This window comes from Sardina pilchardus, chromosome 15 (assembly GCF_963854185.1).
Source record: "Sardina pilchardus chromosome 15, fSarPil1.1, whole genome shotgun sequence".
NCBI classification, from domain to species: domain Eukaryota; kingdom Metazoa; phylum Chordata; class Actinopteri; order Clupeiformes; family Clupeidae; genus Sardina; species Sardina pilchardus.
This window is the reverse complement of record NC_085008.1, coordinates 3,368,074-3,388,923: the sequence shown is the minus strand read 5'-3', so window position 1 is coordinate 3,388,923 and position 20,850 is coordinate 3,368,074. Positions and strand designations below refer to the sequence as shown.

The following is a 20,850-nucleotide window of genomic DNA, read 5'->3' as shown; positions in this document are numbered from 1 at the left end:
AACATGTTCATCATGCAAATGATGCATGTTCACATCCCATCACCTGCTGTGAAGGAGACGGTGCGCACAAACATCTCTCTTCTCCTGCTGCTGCGTTGCTGGCTCATGCTCAGTCTCCCCTGCGTCGTTCGCTCCGGGTCTCTCTCCCCCTGGTGAGAAGATCCGATTGGATACTGTCTTGGCTCCGTCCCTGATGGCACTGGGCATGTTTTCTGTTGAATGCCTCCGAAGAACAGCATCGTAGCTTTCCGTCACTAGCTGCGTGAGTCTTAGTGAGTGGCATTGCCCACAGCAATTCTATTGGTCAAGCAGCATTAACTGGACAGACTGGGGCTTCATTGTAGTGGACATGATTTGACATTTCTATTGTCCAGGCAAAAACACTGATGCCTCCCAGATCTGACATGTCCATGGTCTAACATGAAGAGTATGAAATGTGCATATCTTACATTGTGCTTGGTTCAGCATGATTTGTGATCTTAAATACAAAATACAATAAAAGATTGAGAATTTCTATCCTCTATGCATCAGTAGTTTTCTCTCTCTCAATCTGCATTTCCTTCCTCTATGGCGTGAACTGTTAACCGTGAGCATATTGTTGTGATTCCCTGTTTGCAGACGGTGTCCCGGGTGAGCTGAAGGAGCCCTTCTACACAGACCAGTATGAGCAGGAGCACCTGAAGCCTCCAGTGGTGGCCCAGCTGCTGTCGGCGGAGCTCTACTGTCGCGCCGGCAGCCTCATCCTGAGGAGCGACGCGGCCAAGCCGCTGCTGGGCCACGACGCCGTGATCCAGGCGCTGGCGCAGAAGGGCCTGTACGTCACCGACCAGGAGCGGCTGGTCACGGAGAGGGACCTGAGCAAGAGGCCCATCCAGATGGTGAGTCTGGAGGGGGGGCCCTCCTCTCCTCAAACACACACACACACACACACACACGCATGCTGTCTGCCAACACATGCACAGCATTCCCTCTGCTAGTCAGTCTGCTGTGAGGCTTTTTCTCTGTCTTCTCTCCCTTTATCTCTCTCTCTCTTCTAATTCTGTGTTAACACTCAGGAGCAGTGGCTGACTGTCAACACCTCAGTGTGTCTGTTGGATTTGCTCCTTCCACCCTGTTTTGTGTCTGTATGATTCACAATTTTCTTGTTTATTGGTTCCTCTTGCTCTTCCTGTTTACCCCTTCTGTCTCCTCCTTTCTACGGTGTTTGATTTTTGCTCTCTCTTCACAAGCCATGTTATTGACTGCTGTTCTTGCGATTATTCGTCTGCTTTTTACATAAGAGCGCGATTATGCTCTCTCCTCTCTGTAACAAAGGGGGCCCTTACTGAATGAGTGATTTTCCTCTTAAAAGATAATTATGATGTTATTTGTTGTGGAGCCTGAGGCTTTCATGTGTTTTTATGAGATCTGCGCATGCAGTACTTATTTGTATTTATGAGAAAGAATGTCAATGTTTGAGTTAGGTTTGTTTTGGGTTTGTGGTGTTGTTGTTCCATCTGGATGGTTGGAGTTCATCCAGACAGCTAATGCGTTCAGTAGAATGATTTTAACTCTTTCTATGATGAAATTCATCATTTTAGAATCACAGCGTCAGCTTGTACAGCGGTGGAGTGTGTATGTTTGTCTTTTCCAATAATTACCACTGTATTTGGACTAGGGCATTAATGTTTAAAAGGGGCCAAAGCCAACCACATGTGGTTACCACTTGTAACAATTAAGTAGCCAAGGGCAACCAGGCCCTGATTTGGACCATGAGGAGAAAATAACAGATTTCCTCCTGGACATCTTAATTCCCTAAATTACAAAAGATCGTCATATGTATCATTATAACAAGGTTACAATTAACAGACAACTGAGGATCGAGGTGGTAGACCTGTGTTAACACTCCTCCACAGTCTTGCACACAATCATTACCACATCCTCCTCACTTGTTTTTTTTGTCCCACTATTTCCTGTCTTGTGTCAGTCTGCCTCTTTAGCTGTTATTGTATTCTTAGCAAGGAGAGATGATTGACTCTTCTTTCCTCTTGGCGTTTATGCATGTCCTCACCTCAGCCACAGAATGCATTTTTATTCATGAATTTAAAATGCTGTAGCTGTGGCTTTCATGTCCAGCACACAGCAACGTGCTACACCTCTTTGCATTACGTAATTCCATCCCAAAACCGGCATTCTAAGGATTTCAGACAGTGTTGTGTTCATCACTCCTCCATCATGATTACTTTATAAAAATCCCAATCCCTACGCCAGCTTTAAACTTCTGAGTGCAAAGTGAAGGTACTCCTCCAGAGAAAGTTTCCCGGCTCTTAGAAATAGCTCAGGTATCAGCCCTGGCGAGAAAGCTGTTCCGTGTTCCTCGCGGAACTTGCCTTTAAGGATGTGGCCTGCCTTAGGTACTTGCACATGTTGACCTGAGGAGCACGCAGACTGTGAAGACCAGGTTTGGTGTGCATCAGCAGTTTGGTTGTCGATTATTCATGGGGCAGAGCTATTTTCAGGACGGGGTGCGAGTTGGACTGGATGGACCTGTTCTACTCTGTTCTGTTCTGCTCTGCACAGATGCTGCGGCTTTTCCGACGAAGCGCAGCAGGAAATCTGCGAATGTGTTGAAGAAAACCCAGCTCCTGATTAAATAACACTTAAGAGCTTTGACGAAATGGTCAGCCCCATCGGGCAAAAAGGATTTCCCCCCTTCTCCCTGCCATTTCAGCTGGATTCGCCAACATAGGGACCCGTCTTTGCCTGACAGTACACATTCAAGAGGCTGCTCACTGCTTTTTTACCCTCATTCTTCTGCTTTTCATGCTTTATGCTGTAATGAGGTGACTCTGCTAAAGAAACGTGTTTCTATCCTCAGCTGTTGGCCACCCACACACTCACACCCACACACATTTCAGCATTACCATCTCTCTCATATCCACACGAGAGGCGGAGGAGTACCAAAATGCCAGACCCTAAATATAGCACGGTGTAATAATCCATCCTTACATTGTGTGCCATGCAGTGATATGCAATGATGAGATTAATTTAGCAAACAATTAACTGTGAGTCAGTCTTGTCTTGAGCATGGTTCAAATTTGAACAGTTAAGAAATATAGTTTGTCAGGCTGTATTTGAAAACGCTTGGTCTAAATATGGAGGGTACATGGCACTGGGCGTTGGAAGTTACGGTATCTGTGGAACATGGTGTCCGGCCCATTCCATTTGAATTTGGGTTCCATTGAACGTGTCAGAGAAAGAAAGACTGTGGTAAGTACAAATTGCCAGAGGACAGAAATGCGAGCTGAGGCATCAAGTGAATGACTCTGCGTTTCTCTTTTTAATTACTACTACATGTGGCAGTTGGATAAAACTTGGTGTCAGTTGACCTTCAAATATGGCCGGGAGATTTACGACTCGGCCTCGCTTCCAGAGAACAACTGTAGTCTGTGAGAAAGAACAAGCAGGAAACACTTAAGACTGTCACTATTTTAGAGGAGTCTGGCCTCACACAGCATAGTTGGTGCTCTCTTTCTCTGCTCTCTAGCTTGCTGTGTGTGCCCTGAATACAAATGCTGTTTCTCCTATTCTGCTCTGCGCTATCTGTCTCCGTGGGGCTCTCCAGGTTCAGATCATCCTTCTGACAGCATACAGTAGTTCTAGTGGAGAATCCCATAGCTGCTCTCGGCCTGAGGACTCCCGGGTCTCAACCACAGGCTCTGCAGGGTGAGCTGAGCTGAGCTGGCCCCTGCTATTCACCACAATGGGTGGAGCTGACTGAGTGCCTCCAAGGGCAAGAGTGATGCAGTGGTTCTCTCTCATTCATTCACTCACTCACTCCCCCCCCCCCCCCCCCCCGATCCCTTTCTTACACACACACACACACTCATACACACACATACACAGTCTCTCTCTCTCTCTCTCTTTCTCTTTCTTTCTGCCATGCACATACAGTACGCACGCTCACACACACACACACACACACATACATAGTCTCTCTCTCTCTCTCTCTGTTGCCATCCTTTCATGAATAATATATTTAGTCCATGCGTTGTTTTTTATTAAAACAATGAGTAACAACAGTTAAACCCGTTAAATACTTGGACTAATGGCTCGATCAATATGTCTGAAGTGAGGGCGGAGATCGTCTTGCCCTCCAGAGAGATGGAAGTAATAGGATGTTTTGATTTCTCGGGGTGTTATATTGGGGTAGTGAAAGTGGCTTTAAGTGCCTAAGTGAATAGGGCTTAGATGTCTGTGGTAAGGCTGTGCTGTGTGCAAGAGTCCAGATGCAGCTGAAGAGTCGCCAGGGGAAGTGTGTGGTGTGATCAATGGTCGATCCCCACAGACATGATTGTTGTCATTTGCCAGTGTGTCATCTTCCTTGTGTCTCTCTTGAGCTATTTGTTGCTACGCGCACAGCAACTAGCTATGACTAACCTGTGTCGCCATGGTGATGCTGAGCTCATCCAGGTTTCTCTTACGGTTTTTTGCCCCGATGTTGTTTCAGGGCATTAACTGTTTCCAGTGGAAGTGGCACATGTTGTTGGTGAGGAGGTCTAGAGGGGGTATGTCAACGTGGCTTGAGTGCCATAAAATGCCCTCACAAGGGTAATTGTTTGACAACAAAAACTGCTGACCTGTTGATGGTGGATTCATTTTTTTTAATTAAAAAAGACCATTTATTTTTCTACGGTCTACGGCCATTCCTACTAAAGGCAAGACTTGCATCGGGACCGTTGAAGAGAATTATGGCTGGTGCCTTAGAAACCAATGAGGCACAAAATGGAACTTTGATGTGCAGTGATGTCATTTAAAATGGCCCTTGAGCAGAACATAAAAGAGATCAGTGAAGGGGTTCAGTGTTTCCATTGGTATTTCCACTTAGGCCTTTTTTACATTTCCAACATCTCAAAAAGGATGCACATTTGATCAGTATTCTCTGAGTATTTGGACTTTCTGAGAATGAAACGTATGGCCGTGACACAGGACCATTCCCTTTTTCCCCATGTATGATTAATGGAAACCTGTCCGGTCATATTGCAGTATAACCCAAGATAGCACTTGTCCGTTGTCACATTTTTCTTTACTAACGCTAATCTGGTGCAGTCAGACTCACATTCTCTCAGTTGATCCTGTTCGTAGTGCATACTGCACCCTGTATATTCCCAGTGTAGCAGGGCAGCAAGCAGTAGCGGATAGCCAGGCTACATTATTACCTGAATGGAAGCTGTTAATGTTGCGTGTCATGCCTGTGGTTTGACGGCTCGTTGGCTGCGTTCGTGTGAACTCTGAGCACTCGGGGGGGGGGGGGGGTCTCTCCGACGACCCCAAAGTTCCAGCCGGAGACAAAACGTGATGCATTATTCACTCTCGGCCACGACGCGCGGTGCCGTACGGTGCAAACACATTGACCCACTTCTGCCGTGGGCGTGTCCCTCCTCACGCTCCCGCACAAAGCCGCAGCGAGGGCCGCCGTGTTGACATGCTTGTTGAATGTTTCCCTCTCCGTATCATGCCACGTCTTTTCAAAAAGAGGACTGGCATAATGTATAGATGCATTCCTTGGCACAGATTATAGAGGGCGCGGCATGGCACGGCACGGCACAGGACATCATCCGTAACCTCTTGAACTAACATGATTAAAAGATGTGGAAAGCAAATGAATTGGCATGTGATTAAGCCGTAATTTAGCTACAGGGCAAATCATACTAATGAGCTATTGTGGAGATGTTGTCTTTTGTGCCCACAGGGTGCACACAATACCACACGCCCATGTTTCAGCCAGTGCAGTGGGTGTGTGTTTGGTAGGCACGTATGCCATCGTGTGCATTAGTGGGGACAGACTCTTCACTGAGGGAGACGTGCTTTAATGGCTGCTCTGGTACAGTATCCAGCGCGATTATCGACACCCTGGCGTGGTAATGAACTGTGGCTGAGCGTTTCTCTTTGAAACGGGGCGGATTCTCATTGATTTGGCTGGCCCAGACTGACGGCATGAGCGCTGGCTGGGGAACAGGAGGAGGGCTGACTCTGTGCCTGCCTGGATGCTGGGAGACCTAGCCAGCCTGGCAACTCCCCCCTCCACTACCGCCACTACCGCCACCACCAGCACCACTCCTTCTCTCTCTGCTCGCTGCCGTTGCTGTTGTCATGGTTACCTTCTGCACAGGCAGGCTGGGAAGGAGGCTGGTTTCAAGAGTGGGGGGTGGTGGAAGGGCAGGTGGTGATGGGGTTTGTCTTTATTACGTGGAGGGAGGATTCACTGTGCGGAGCTGGTTAGTTCAAGCACATACTGGTACACACCAGTCTTTCTGTGCGTGGGTAGATAGAGCCAGAATAGTTATGCATAGTAATGACAGACAAGGAGAATTTGACTTCGTAGCGCTTTACACACACTCGCTACATCATTCCCTTTTTTCTCAGAGAGAGAGAGAGAGAGTGAGTGAGAGAGAGAGAGAGAGAGAGAGGGAGAGAAAATATCCTTCCACTCTGTTCTAATCTCCAAGACTATTCAAATCTTAAGATGGCCTAGAATTCACCTCCCTCATGGCTGTTAGGAGACAAAAGCCATAATGAGATACTTGACCTTTCGACAGTGGGCATATTTTTGTCGAAAATTTAGCTCTTAATTGGTTCTGTGCCAGTTAATTCATAACAGTAATACTTCCATAGATTCTTTCTTTTTGTCATCCATAGGTCTTTTTTTCAATGAGCATTTAGCAGACTCACATTTCTCCTCCTTCCTTTTAGTCCTTCTAGTCTAGTCAGCGTATGACAGATGAAACCATGACACAGCATTTCACTGACACTGGAGACATGGGGCCACTGTGCTGGACAGTGAGGACCATCTGACCACGTGCCCCAAGCGGAAATGTCAGGCCGGGAGGTATCTGATGTGCCCTCACCCAACGGTCTCCACACAGGGAGCTTCTGCAGGAATGCCATTTCCTGACCCACTGTCTTTACCTCTGAGCAAACAGTGGCATGTTTACCCAGTGCCTCCTTGGTAGGCCCCCAGAGGCATGTCCTAGCACATAACGCTGGCCATGTTTCCTGTGATTTGGCTCTCGTGAAATAAGTGTAATTGTTTCCATTAGCGAAAAATTACTGTTAATTATTTTGGATTAGCTGTCTAGTTATTGGTAATAAACTATTACAGATTATGTTGGTGCATTGCAGCTTTCTGATTGGATTATCAGTTATTCTGTTTAAAGGTAATGTTGTATGTATGAAACAGCACACCTGTCCTGTACTCTTTTTTATTTTGAAATACTATTATACTGATGAGTGCATTTCACTGTTCCTTTATCCAGAAATGGCAGTGCACTGTGGCTCAGCCCTGCACCTGTTTGTCATCTCTGAGTAGGGCATGGCACCACAGGCCGTGTTTTTGTCTTTCTTTATGGCATATAAGGCGGTTTTGGGTCACCGCGCTCTGCCTTGTAAACAATAAAAACTCTTGAATCTTGAATCTTGAATCTAGAGGAGAATGTGCACAGGCCTTATGACCTACTGCAGCACATGGTTTAGACTGGATTATCCAAGAAGCTTTTGGAGCAACGGAAAGAGCTTTGTTTATTGTGTGCTTGATTGTTGTTTTATCACGCTCGGAAGTGAAAGTATGCGGTCAGCATTTATCTCTAAGATGGGTCAACCACAGAAATTGCAGTTGTGTTATGGATAGCATGTTGCATGTTATATATGTTGCATGTACACAAAATCTAATCTTAGAATTGGCCATCTGATGCCTCCTTAGTAAAATAGACAGTAAAACTAACGATATGTTAGTGACAGTGTTTTATTTTTTGCTTCATTTTCTTTGTTACGCTTGAATGTTTTGTTTCCTCTTGTGTTTTTTGAAGATGCTGCTCATGCATCATCCTCTTGTAGGCTAAACAGGCTAAAGCGGATAAACAGGCCACATCCAGCAGAGAGCGTTTCTGTGTCTGGCCAAGACGGTGTGAAGCAGGGGGCGTCTCGTATGAGAACGACCCACTGGGCAGGAAGACTTTAACAGGAGAAAATCGTTGCCACGCATCTTTCAAGCCTTTCCTTTTCTTTTTTTCTCTTTTCCTGTGTTGGAGAGGCTAGAGCGATAAAAGTGTCAGATCTGGATATTAAATCTCCAGACCGTCCATAAAGCCACGCAGGGCCATATTGTGCAAGAAGCCATGACTGCCTGCGTCCACTGCAGACGCTGTCATTTTCAGTGCGTGTGAATCCTGCATGTAGTCACTGCACGGGGCAGCCTACAGTGTATGTGCAGAGAATGTTGACCCAGTCGCATCTCAAACTCCACACCGACACGAGAACGTGCGGTTGCCTTGGTTAATAGATTTAGATACGAGGGGCAGACATTCCTCTATGGGATGTCAAGGTAATCCATCTATGGCGTCATCAAACACAGATCTGTCACAGATGAATTTGGGTTCCGTTCGCTCGGTTCCCTAAGTGTCTGGGCCGGTCATCAGCTGGATTATGGCCCGCTGCACTCAACATTTGAGCAGAAGGCGTTCTCTTTAGTGGGGAGCCGTGGCATAAACACATTTGGTGCATAACAGGAACACTGGCAGTGGAAATGTTGCTCATACTGAGATGTCAGATCAATATAGGAGATTTGCGTGCCGTAATCAGCTTAAATGACAAAAAGCGTGGCAAAAAAAACAGCTGAAGAGTCTTTTTCTGTGTGGTTATGTAATCCAATGGCTCTGTTTGGATTGATTCTGATCCCCCGTTTCTCCTGGGCTAAGCGTGTGAGATTGTCACAGTTCATCTGGGAGGAAAATCAGCTTGCTCTGGGTGACTGTTGGAGTCCGGTCAAGTGAAAAACAAAAACTGCTGACCCGACAGAGAGAGTGAAACGCAGCATCCTCCCCATCCTGCTGCAGTTGCTTTTCCCTGTGCCTGTCTGTCTCTGTCTCTATCTCTGTCTCTGTCTCCCTCTCTCTTTTTTTCTTTCTCTGTCTCTGTCTCTGTCTCTCTTTCTCTCTCTCTCTCTCTCTCTCTCTCTCTCTCTCTCTTTCTCTCTCTCTGGTTGAACTCTTGAAAGGCCAGAGGCTCTTACACAGAAGTTGGTGCATTGACTGGACATTCAGACGGAGGCCCACCAGTCTGCTGGGATATTTTTGTAGCTGAACTGAGGCGATAAATTGGGCTGCACCTGCATGTCAGTGTGGTCTTACAGGAACAGATGAACAGCAGCGTGTAGATGTGCTGCCAATGGACTTTTATTGTTGGCTCTGCGGAAAGTCAGTAAAACCTTGCAGTGATAGAAAGGGAACAAGGAACACTTAGAAAAAGGCTTACAGTGTAAATGGTTACCTAAACAAAGTTTGCTGATCTGATATAATTCAAACTCCGACACAGACTGCTGGTCCTCTGAATGTTGTTTGAACTGTAGAACGCGTAAGAGTAATGATGCTGTGGGCACGTCTCTGTGTGTAATGTGTATAATGTGTGTGTACACCACTTACACCTGCTGTTATCCATGAACCCCCAATCCCCTCAAGGCAGTGCAGCCTGTCAAACAGGGACCGATCTGTCTTCTCCTTATTTAGTCAACCTTCCAGAGGGTTGCAATCAATAATCTCCCAATGGCCTTCCCATGAGGAAAAAAACCCTCCCTTTGTTACAAACCTGACACCGCACCCCCACCCACCCCCCACCCCTTCTCCAGATGATCCCGGCGATTTTTTAATTTGCCATGCACGTGCTCAGTTCATCCTTCAGCGGGGTGTAATCTGCGGTAATGCCAGCATGTCAGGCATCTAATGGGGTGTTGTCTGCTTGATCAGAATGGGTAAGTGGTGGGCACGGTGGCGTTGTGTTGGCGGGGTGGTGTGGCGCCATGTTATTAGAGGCTGCGGGGACGGTGTTTGGGTGCAAGGCTGGCAGGTCTGAGCCTCTCTTAATCACCCGCTGGCTGGCGGGTTGACTGGCTTCGCTGGGGCCCAGGTCAATAGCACTTCCACAGATGAGAGAGAGAGAGGGAGGGAGAGAAAGAGGGAAAGAGGGAGAGAGAGAGGGAGGGAGAGACTTTCATTAGCAATAGTAGGGGGAGTGGTGACAACATCAATGGCTCATCTGGTCCACGTAAGGTCAGACTGAATTCAGTGACTCAGTCAAAAATGGCATGTCCTCACAGACCGGTGCAGATCACATTATTAGAGAACTAGACTGTGTGTGTGTGTGTGTGTGTGTGTGTGTGTGTGTGTGTGTGTGTCTGTGTTTGTGTGTGTTTGCAATTGTATTTGTTAAGCTCTGGTGACCTTATTTACCATGAGCAACAGTGCTCCATTGTTGGGTTTTTGGAGGATTGTGTTCTGTATGTTGAATCCCAGCATGCTAGTTTTCGAGAAAGCCATTGATGCATGATAAATGATGCATTAGGTCATGGAAAGGCATCTAGCCATGTAAATATTTGGAGTGAAAAAGTTACATAAACACTGGACATAAAACTCCATGAAAGCTTTTGGAGCTTATTATGTTGGCTCTCTTTGAAGCTAGCATTAAAACAACCAATGACAGAAAAAAATAAGCTAATATTTTTTTATGCCAAACTGACAGACTGTACAGTAATATACTTATTTCATAAGTTCTGTTTTCTTTCTGTGAGCTAACAGGACAACCTAGCCCACAGAATGATCTCTAATTTAGATTTTCAATAAGATACTCATCATTGCAATGCTTTGCAGAGGTTCAGTGTGTCATATTCTGGCAATCCCCTACTCTCCTTTGTTGTCTGTAGCCTTTTATTGTTCTTGAGGAAATGTTTGTAATACAATATTTTATATCAGGCATTAAGGGAGCCATATACTGTAAGTCAGCCTGGAAGGACCCCTTCAGCCTCACTTTCCCTTTGTGGAGGTGTTACTAATTGGGTCGGGCAACAGGGGAAAGACGCAACTGTTTCCAGGGCAACATTACTAGTGTGTGGCGGGGGTGGTGGTGGTTGGTGGGGGCGTTCTGGTGGATGGAAAGCTGGAAACTGAGAGCTGTCAGGGAAAAAAGGGAAAAAGCCACACAGAGCTTTAAAGAAAAAAAAACAGAGAGTGGGAAAGCCAGGGGATGGATTTTTCCATCCATTAAGAATCCCACATGTGACAACATTTCAAAAAGCAGAATTCACAAAAGGCATCTCTCGGTGCCTATCTGAGCAGCTGCAACAACAGAGAAGGCGTACCCAGAGACTGATATCAGCCCTGCCGTGTCAACTCCTTTGTCTGACTCATGGCGTTTTGTGTTGCTTGGCTGTTTCCCGCACAGAGTGCCCACCTGGCTGTGATGGACACGCTGATGATGGCCCACACGGTGGAGACGGTGAGCGTGGAGAAGGTGGTGGCGTGCCTGCGCCAGTACTCCACCATGTACCCCGACGGAGACACGCCCTACGACACCGAGGACGCCGTCACCAGCTGGATGAATAAGGTAGCGAGTCCATGACACTGCACTTACACTCACCCAGCGCCATAGAAAGAGAGAGTTGCGATGCTCTTTGATGGTGCCCGCCACACGATCAAAAGTTCAAAAAAAAACTGCGCTGAATGGCTGAATCGCAGGAGAGTGGGATGTACTTCTGGATGCTGGAGGGTATAATCAATTAACTCATTGACTACTGACCAAGAGATTGGCTGTTAATAGTTCCAAAAGTCCCATAACGCGGAAATAGCCTGGAAAAAGCGCTGCCATTTTTTCCTATGGAGGTCTATGGGAGGGTCGCCACTCTGTTTTATCTACCGCTCTACACTCACCGTTTCCCTCTGCCTCGGATGATGGAGCATGGTGCCCCATTGACGGAGGGTTGTTCGGTAGAATAACACCCTCAGGTGGAGGCCAGACTTACCCCATGAGGGCCACTGCAGGACCAAGTCATTAGGCATACAGTATACCTGACCAGTTGGTCTTCATCTCTGCATGCCCAATTGGGTTACACCACGTTAGCCTTTGAGGGGTTGGACTAAACATCTGCGGTCACACTAGTTTAAAGTGAATACGAATAGACATTCAAGCACTACTCATATTCTCATTGTAGGTGCACAGACAGACTTTTTCGTCATTAAAGCATGCCCTAATACATTATATTTTGTGGACTGGCAGGTCTATTTCCCACATTAATTATTAGGTTTCACAATTCTGTAGAAACATCCACTGCATATTGCTGATGTTCGGCTAGGTATTGTAACAGTGTGGGTGACCTGTGTCTGTAGTTGTGATTAATCGCTGAGCAAGGTACTGGGTCCTGGTTCCAATTATATAAGAAGAAATTGCCAACACCAACAAAAATGTCTGCAGTTATTTCACTGGCAGGAGACTGGAAATGTGTGGCCATGTTCCACCAACACAGAGCACACACAGACCAACCGAACCATTCATTATTCAAATCGTACCTAAACTCATAGCATGATGCATCACTGTCAAAAATAATACAGCAAGAGAAAAACAAATTAGCTCTGTATTGTTCCAAACGAGAATTTGAAGCAATAAAAATCAAAGCAATTATCTTCAATATTGTAGTTCAGAATTGTCATTGTTCTCAGATGCCTCTTCTTAAATGAAAAAAATCTAAAATGACACCCTCTAGAGCTATCATCTATCACAGGCCCCGTCTCACCTGATCTGTATCACCCACCTCAATCCTCTAATCACGTCAAACTCTTTGAGTCCACAAAGAAAATCCCCACTCCTTGATTACTCGAGGGTAAGGGACAGTGCAGTAGGTAAACTGCATTATTTAGTTTCACAGCGTTTTGCGCTGATCTTCTTGCAGCTCACTGAATGCGGGCTTCTATCACATTTTATCATGGTAATATAGTGAGCATGTGTTGTGCCAGAATCATTTAACAGTATATAGAGGCTTTTTTCCATTTACATTGTTCAGACCATGAAAAATAAAATATACCGGTAATCTTTGAAAAACCTAGAGAGATAGAATTATGGAATTATTAGAATTATATTTTACGGTCATGGTAGTTTAGGTATTTTTATAGATATGCACGTTTGATTCTGTCTATACCCTTCCCCAGAATTTCTTTTGGTTAACCTTTAGCAAACATCAGAGGAATGTGGCCTGAACCCAGGCTTAGCAGTGCTGTGCAAGCCCCAGTAATGGATGATGGTAACATGCTATAACTGTAACGAGTTTGTCCTGTTTGTGAGCTTATGCTATACTGTGTAGATTCCTTAAAAAAATACACAATTCAGGGATAGATATATCATTTGTATTTGGTGATTTGCAGCCTTGACTACAAATTATATTGTTTTGACATGGTGAATTTTTTTCCCTTTTTGCCTTACGTGTGCCCATACTAAAAAGCTTTTTTGGAAATGATTTATGAGGTTTTTCTCTGGTTTGGAAGCCTGTGTATGAAATGGGAAAGGATTTGTTATATTTACTTGCCAGTGACCACCATTCTACCATACTGGGGTGTCTTCGTCCCACACAGACAGACAGACAGACAGACAGACCGACTCATACACTCAGGGGTGTTCATTAGAGAAGACCACCCATATGCTCGGTGTTTCTGTGATGGCTTTACCAACTGGCCGTCCCTTTGTTATGTGGTCCTTTGAGAAATATGACTGAAGTCTGTCCCACTTCAGCAAAGGATGAAAATGGGATGGAGAGAACAATACTAAGGGATAAAATTGTCCCCTATGAAAATAATACACCATAACTAATAGTTGAATTTGGCACGAAGGTGTCTTTTTTCCTCAAGATTGATTTTGACATATTCCATAAAATGTTTATAGCTTTCATTGTCAAAGCTTTTGCTAGAATAGCCACTTTTGAGTATCATATGACTAGAAATCTGAATGCACATGCTGCAGAAGAAAGGTAGTGGGTTATGGAAATACTGCACATATGGATTCCTCCCACAACTGCCATTGAACTGGACCTTTCTGGAGCTTGTGTGCAGCTGTGCTCAAGTCCTGTAATGAACCCAATCCATTTTCTCTCTCTCTCTCTTTCTCTTTCTCTCTCTCTCTCTCTCTCTCTCTCTCTCTCTCTCTCTCCCTCTCGGTCCCCAGGTGAATGAGTATCTGAAGGACATCATCATGCAGGAGCAGCGGCGGAGGGAGAACCAGAGTGCAGAGCCTGCTGGGAGTCCGCGGGTGAGTTCTGCACCCCCCCCCCCTCGTCCTCCCTTGTCCTCCGCAGTCCCCTCGCTTATGATCAGAACAGCTAATCAGACGTGAAGAGCACAGCAGAGAGGGACCGTCCAATTCATCAACTGTGAAATCAGCAGAGTTAGTTGTTTGAACATCATTTTTTGACTAACCATAATTATAAGACTACACAGATATGGGTAAAATAAGCATGAGCCATTTAATTGGTTAGTATAATAAGGGTGGAGTTTACTTTAGGTCAAATCTTAGATTGATATAGATAGTCAGTGGCAGGGACTAAGTAGTTATTTTTCCTCCTAAAATGACAACTAGTTAAAAGGTGTTAATTTCACATTTGCCTTTCCTAAGTCTTGCTTGAACAGGAGTGCCTTTTTCGTGGTATTTTGTGTTATTGACTTTGTTGAAATGATTAAGCTGTCGTTTTGAAAAATGTGGTTAAACTCGCTGCACTAACCAATATAAGCCATACAAAAGCAAACGCTCTGTGCTGCTCACTTGCTGTTTGCTGGGTACACACTCCTATGGAACTCAAAGCACTAACAGTTCAAGCTCATTGTCAAAACCATGAAAACATACTGTATATCTGTGTGACCTGTGTAACATATTTAACTGTCACGTTGCTAACTGCTCTATTGTCAAAACCATGAAAACATACTGTATATCTGTGTGACCCGTGTAACATATTTAACTGTCACATTGCTAACTGCTCTAAAATGACTGTGTGTGTTTGGACAGTCACCTGCCATGAAGAGAGAGTCTCTTGTTATGACTGTAGCTGTCAATCATTTTTTTTGAGAGTGGTCAGCGGGCAGGTGTGTGTGTGTGCGTGAACTTGACAAGGCGGAAACTGCCCTGTGCGACTGAAACGACTCCTGACGTGTTGCTGTGCTGGAGGGCTGTTGTGATGAGTCATGGCTTAAGTGTGGAATCTGTCCTGTGCCCGACGGGAGCCGCTGATATCAGTCTGATGCTCTCGCCAGGACTTAAGCAGCTGTGTGGGTGGCTGTGTTTTTTTTATCCCTTCAGCCCAGCAGTGCTGACTGCCTACTTTGATAAAGCAGTCTCTGGGACACCTTGATGTCGCTGGACAGGAGCAGTCGGGCGAACCAGGCGCAGTTTTGCGGTGTGAGCGATAAGTCAAACCTGACACCAACACCCCCTCTCTCTGCAGCCCTGCGTTGCCAAGCAGCACGGCCCTGTGAAAGTCAAGGCTATTTCGGTGACCTGGCCTGACCTCTCCGTTCCCATGTCCACGCGAGCCCTGGAGACAGCCCTGAGCGATGCCCCCTCAGAGCCCACGTTAATGCAGCCCAGTGCACAGGCGGACCGCTGCCAGATACCTCATCTGCCCTGAAATGAGAGAGAGAGAGAGTGAGACAGAGAGATATGAGAGAGAGAGAGAGAAAGAAAGAGAGATATGAGAGAGAGAGAGAGAGAGAGAGAGACGGACAGAGAGACTTGTCTTCGTTTCAACTCCAGTGGTGTCATACTGGACTTGTCTCTTTTCAACTCCAGTGGTGTCTCCTACTGGGATGCTGACTGCACTGACTAAGAGCTGCGTAGTATGTGTTTGTTTGAGCCTGTGGGAGTGTGCGCATGAGTGACAAAACTGCTCAATGATTTGACATGAAAGAAAGAATCACTCTTCCTCATATCCAATTCAATGTTCTTTCTCTATGTGTGTGTGTGTGTGTGTGTGTGTGTGTGTGTGTGTGGTGTGTTCCTGCTCCACCCTGCCCAGTGGCCTCTGCTGGGGCTGCTGTTTGACATTAATGTGGTTTGTCAGTGTGCAGAGGCGGCTGTGCGTGCATAGCACTGCGCCGGAGTAGTTCTGCACTGTCTGTCCCCGTCCTGCTCTCTCTCTCTCTCTCTCTCTCTCTCTCTCTCTCTCTCTCTCTCTCTCTCTCTCTCTCTCTCTCTCTCTCTCTCATGTGCACGTCCAAAGGGATGGCACCGGCACCAGCGACAGGAACAGGAATGTCAGGCCTGTTACGCAACACCCCAAAGAGTCCACAAGGCCATACACACACAGAGAGAGACACGTTTGCTCACATACAGATGTGCACACACTCACACACACACACACACACACACACACACACACATATGAGGACAGCTCGCGGCAGACTAATACCCAGCCGGTTATTTGGCAGACACCTCCATTACTACATGAGGTCGTGCTTGGTAGCGATGGTGTTTTGGGAGATTTCTCCTCCCTCACTCTCTCTCTGTCTCTCTCTCTCTCTCTCTCTTTCTCTCCCCCTCCTCCGTTAATCTGTTTTGCCGCCGTGTGTTGACGCTGCCGCGCAAATCGCATCATGTTTAAATCACAGCACTGTTCCAGCTGAGCTGAACTGCTCTGGCTCCTGGGGTAAAATCTCTGGCCCATTTCTTTACCAAATCTCCCCCCTCCCCACACACATACACTACCTCCTGGAGAGGGAGAGGGAGAGAGAGAGAGAGAGAAAGAGAGAGAGAGAGAATGAAGGGACAGATCGCTTACTCCCTCTGATGAGAAGGGACGTGAAGCTGGAATCTGACAGGGGGCACGCAACCTGCAGAGTTACAGTAACAAAACACCGTGACTGACTTCAGTATGGAGTTATAGTCTAACCCCCCTTGATGTCAACACTCTGGCACTGATCCCAGACCTGCCTTCGCAGTAAGGAAAGATCCTGTTCCTTAATCAGAGAGCACTGCCGTGGTCGCGTCCAGCGGAAATAGAATGGTGTTGGTGTTTTTTTTACGGCCTCTGCTTTGATGGGTACTTTGAAAACACAGATGTGCTGATGTCATCAAAATACAGAGAGACCAAGCGCAACTTTAAGCTCTGCCAGTGCCACCGCAACCACGCACACACACACACACACACACACACACACAAAAAAATATATCCCAGACACTCGTGGGCGCGTCACTTTAAAGGCGATTGTAGGCCACAGGAAGTAATCCTTTTAAACTCGGCACAAATCCGTGAACAGACGAACTGGAGGAATCTGCTCTGGAGAGCTTGTCGTTTCTTCTGGGGTCTCAGAAATGACAAGAACGGCAGATTGAAGAGCAGTTGCATTGTGGGAAGTCCTCTCGCGCACACACATACACTTGCAGAGGGGGTATTGGAGAGCCTGTCTGACTGACTCTAGTGTGTTTACTGGGGGACTGTCTGTCTATCTGGCCCTTGTTTGTCATTCACATGCAAATAGTAGGACAAGACTAGGACCAGCTACGCGATCTGGAATGCCATCCAAAAGGAGATAGACGCTGGACTGAGTTAACCCCTTCACAAGCCTGTAGTGCGCTGCTGTCACACGTTGGCACTAAACCGCTCCTCATCCCCCCTCATCCAAAATGGCATCCCGTGCCACAAGCACCCCACTCGGAGCGCTGAGTGCTCGCAGGCTTTTCTCTATTCACCCATCTGGGTGGGGTGGGGTGGGGGGACAGTCATTTCCGTCTTAAGCCCGAGGTTAAGTACACCTCATTATACCCTTGCATGGTGCCGCGGTTCTTTTATTCCCGCCGTTGCCATGACGCCTCCGTGGCTGCCGATGCCTCGTCCCCTCGGCGTCTCATCTCGCTGACGTGGCGCTCGAGTGCTCAGGTCTCTGACTCCCACCTGCTGTGAGCCCGCCCCCCCTCCAGGCGAGGGAGAGGAGGAGGAGGAGGAGGAGGAGGAGGAGACCAAAATCTCCCAGATTTTAGGCACACTGTGGTGGTAATCACGGTGGCTTTGTGACTTTTTAATGCTGCCAGTGATTACAGTGGTTCTCGTGTAGAGATGTGATTTGAGCAGATGCAGACTTCCTACAGATTGGGGTGCAGAGGTGCGCCGTCATGCTGGAGATCTGTCTGTCTAGTCTGTTAGTCTGATGCTTCTTGTGAACTCGGGTGGGTTAGTTGGTATGCTATGCTATGCTATGTACTGACTGAAGCGGCATACTGTTGTCAGATCAGCTCTCAATCTTTGTGATGGCTCTCAGCATTTTGTATTTTATGCAGCCTTTATCTTGTTGGATAAATCAGTAGTGTGTTGTCAGGTACATAACCCGAATATCAAATACAGCCTAATGCAACCGGAGAATTCATGTCACCTAATAAAAATGATTCAATAATAAACCAAGAAAGCCTGTAAAACTCTAAACTGTTGTTTTATGACCAATGACTTCCAGTTTAAACACCAGTCACCATCTGAATTCTGTTTAATTCCAGTATCTAGGAAATCTCTTCCTAATTGGTTTTGCCCATAGACCCTCCAGCTGTGAGCACAATCAAATAGCAATCACAGCCTCTGAAGGAGCGCCTCTGAGCAGCTCCAGAACCATCATGGGGGAAATATGCCTGCCCATGGGTTCAGCTGTGTTTACAGGGACAGAGAGGGAGATATTACCCACATGCTGCTTCAGATTCCAGTGTGATTTTAGCACAGACATTCTTGTTATTGGCTTCGACTAGAGGGGAGGTGTACCTGTCCTCTCCGGATTAGGCGTGCGAGAATGTTTTGTTTGACATCAAAGAGGCTGATTGCATCAATGAGAGTGGTCTCCCCCAGATGATGGGATTATTCTCCTCTTTTGTTGATACTCACTGCTGTCTTCCATCCTGCTTTCTCGTTTCTTTGGGTCTGCTGAAGTCTCCAACCAAATGGTATTGGAAACTGGTTCCTGTAAGTCTACTGCGCAACCTCTTTTTTAGACTCTGTCTTTCATCTCTAGTCATGTGTGTCCATCTTCCATTTCCATGACCACTCATTGTCTTGATTTCGTCCTGTTTCATCGTAAAGCTGTGGTTGACCGTCATTTCTCTGCTTATTGCGCTTTCTGTCCATTTCATTATGTGGTTCGTTTCCCAGAGCACGGACCATAGTCCCTGTCATGGTAGATTTAGATTTCACAGTGCACTGTGGCATTTTGTGATATTTTCATTTTGTAGCCTGTAGATCTAGACCCTTCACATTCTAGCCTATAATTAGAGCTTGAGTCAACCTTTTTTTTCCCCTTTTGTTTTCTATTTGCCTGTTTGTACGTCAGTGTATGAGAGCATCTGTGAATGCCAGTGTTCAGTTTAATGTATGAGTGTTTCAGTGAATCTCTGTGTGTGTGTGTGTGTGTGTGTGTGTGTGTGTGTGTTTGTGTGTGTTTAAAGATGGTTAAAGGTTAAAGAGTGCTAAATGCCCATTTTTGCAACCCCAGGCGAGGTACAGGAAGGAGCAGGTCTTGCCCAAGACAGTGCCGTGGATCCCCCCAGTGGACAACCTGCTGAAGGACAGCACAGACGGCTGTGCCCTGGCCGCACTGCTGCACTTCTACTGTCCAGACATGGTCAAACTGGAAGGTATCAGCCCACCCGACCACTCCTCTCTGATCATGTGATCTAGAACCTTGGGGTTTTTTTGGACACTATGAGCAACATAACAACTGTGCCACTTACATGTCACTTACATGTCAACTATCCAGCATTGTCCAGTAATAAATCGTAATATATAACTGTTAATAATAATAATCAAATACGGGCTGTTAGATACCCTTAGCCTACAAAGTGTTTGTCTGAATCAGACTGACTCTAGTCATGGGTCATCTGTGAGTTTTCCAGTTAGCTGAGCATTAAGTGAACGGGTTCATTACTCTCACCCACACAATCTCCATCGTCTCCTGTCATGTCAGAATGGGCTTCCACCCCACCCTTTGATTAGACCCCAGTTTGCCCTCTGTAGTGTGCTCCCCCCCAAATCACATTAGTTACAATGATGAAGGGCTGCTAGATGGGCCTGATAAGTATGGCACACATGTTTCTCTATTTAAAGCCCCACAGAGTAAACAAATGAGATAATTGTGTTAAACCGACAGAGTCCCGTTGTTCCTCATCCAACCTCTGAGTGGTATTTAAATAACGATATTAAGCCACCAGTGTTGTGATTGGCTCTTGGCCGGCCCAAGGCAGGGTTGAAATAGGGCCGTCCACTTTCAAAGGTAAACAGTCAGCACGAGTTTGGGGCCAGTGATTTGACGGGGCGCTGTTCTTCTTCTTTCCTCTCCCCCCCCCTGTCTGTAAATACTGTGTCCCGTGCCTCTTTGTCACGTGCAACCTGTCGTCGTCCGCAGACATCTGCCTGAAGGAAAGCATGTCGCTGGCGGACAGTCTCTCCAACCTCCAGCTCGTCCAGGAGTTCTGCAAGGAGAACCTGAACCGCTGCTGCAACTTCAGCCTGGAGGACATGCTCTATGCCTCCTCCTCCATCAAAGTAAGTTCCCCTGGCTGTCTTCTCACATGAGAACTGTTTCACATTTGGTGTTTGAGCACGTGCACGTCATGGTCTCAGTACCAGTGTTCACAGTAGGCTCTCCAGTGTATATGTGTCCTTGAAAGAGTAAAGTATGTTTTCTGATGGTAGCTTAAGCAAAGGAAAAGTCAGTGCTGAAGGATTTTGATTGAAGTATACATTTTAATGAGAATGAATGAATTCTGTAGTATGTAGTAAAGAACAGAAAGCTACTAACACTGCTAGTGTGTAGTCAAATGCAGATACCACAAGCAGAGTAAGCTTTCAGTATTAAAATCCAACACAGTTATTTTCAGACACGCTTCTCTACACATAGATCCGTCACCATTTATGGCTTGTTGCCGTCTGCTGTCTGAATAGAGATGGATTTGACTGGAAATTTCACAAGGGCTGGTTTGTGGGGAGCGAAGACATCTGGCAACAGCGACTGATTTGTGCTTGTTTTACTGCGTACACAGTGGAAT

General features: G+C 46.4%; 1 protein-coding gene across 2 annotated transcripts in view; it reads left to right on the top strand.

Moving 5' to 3' along the window:
- Positions 1-20,850, top strand: part of camsap2a (calmodulin regulated spectrin-associated protein family, member 2a) — a 42,860-nt gene that overhangs the window by 5,337 nt on the left and 16,673 nt on the right. Inside the window, exons 2-7 of one of the 2 annotated variants that reach the window (XM_062555457.1) lie at positions 619-878; positions 11,248-11,409; positions 14,011-14,094; positions 18,740-18,772; positions 19,299-19,440; positions 20,208-20,347. In XM_062555457.1, the coding sequence (XP_062411441.1) occupies positions 619-878; positions 11,248-11,409; positions 14,011-14,094; positions 18,740-18,772; positions 19,299-19,440; positions 20,208-20,347 (821 nt within the window). The remainder of the gene's footprint in view (positions 1-618; positions 879-11,247; positions 11,410-14,010; positions 14,095-18,739; positions 18,773-19,298; positions 19,441-20,207; positions 20,348-20,850) is intronic. The other variant, XM_062555458.1, reaches the window with a different exon arrangement.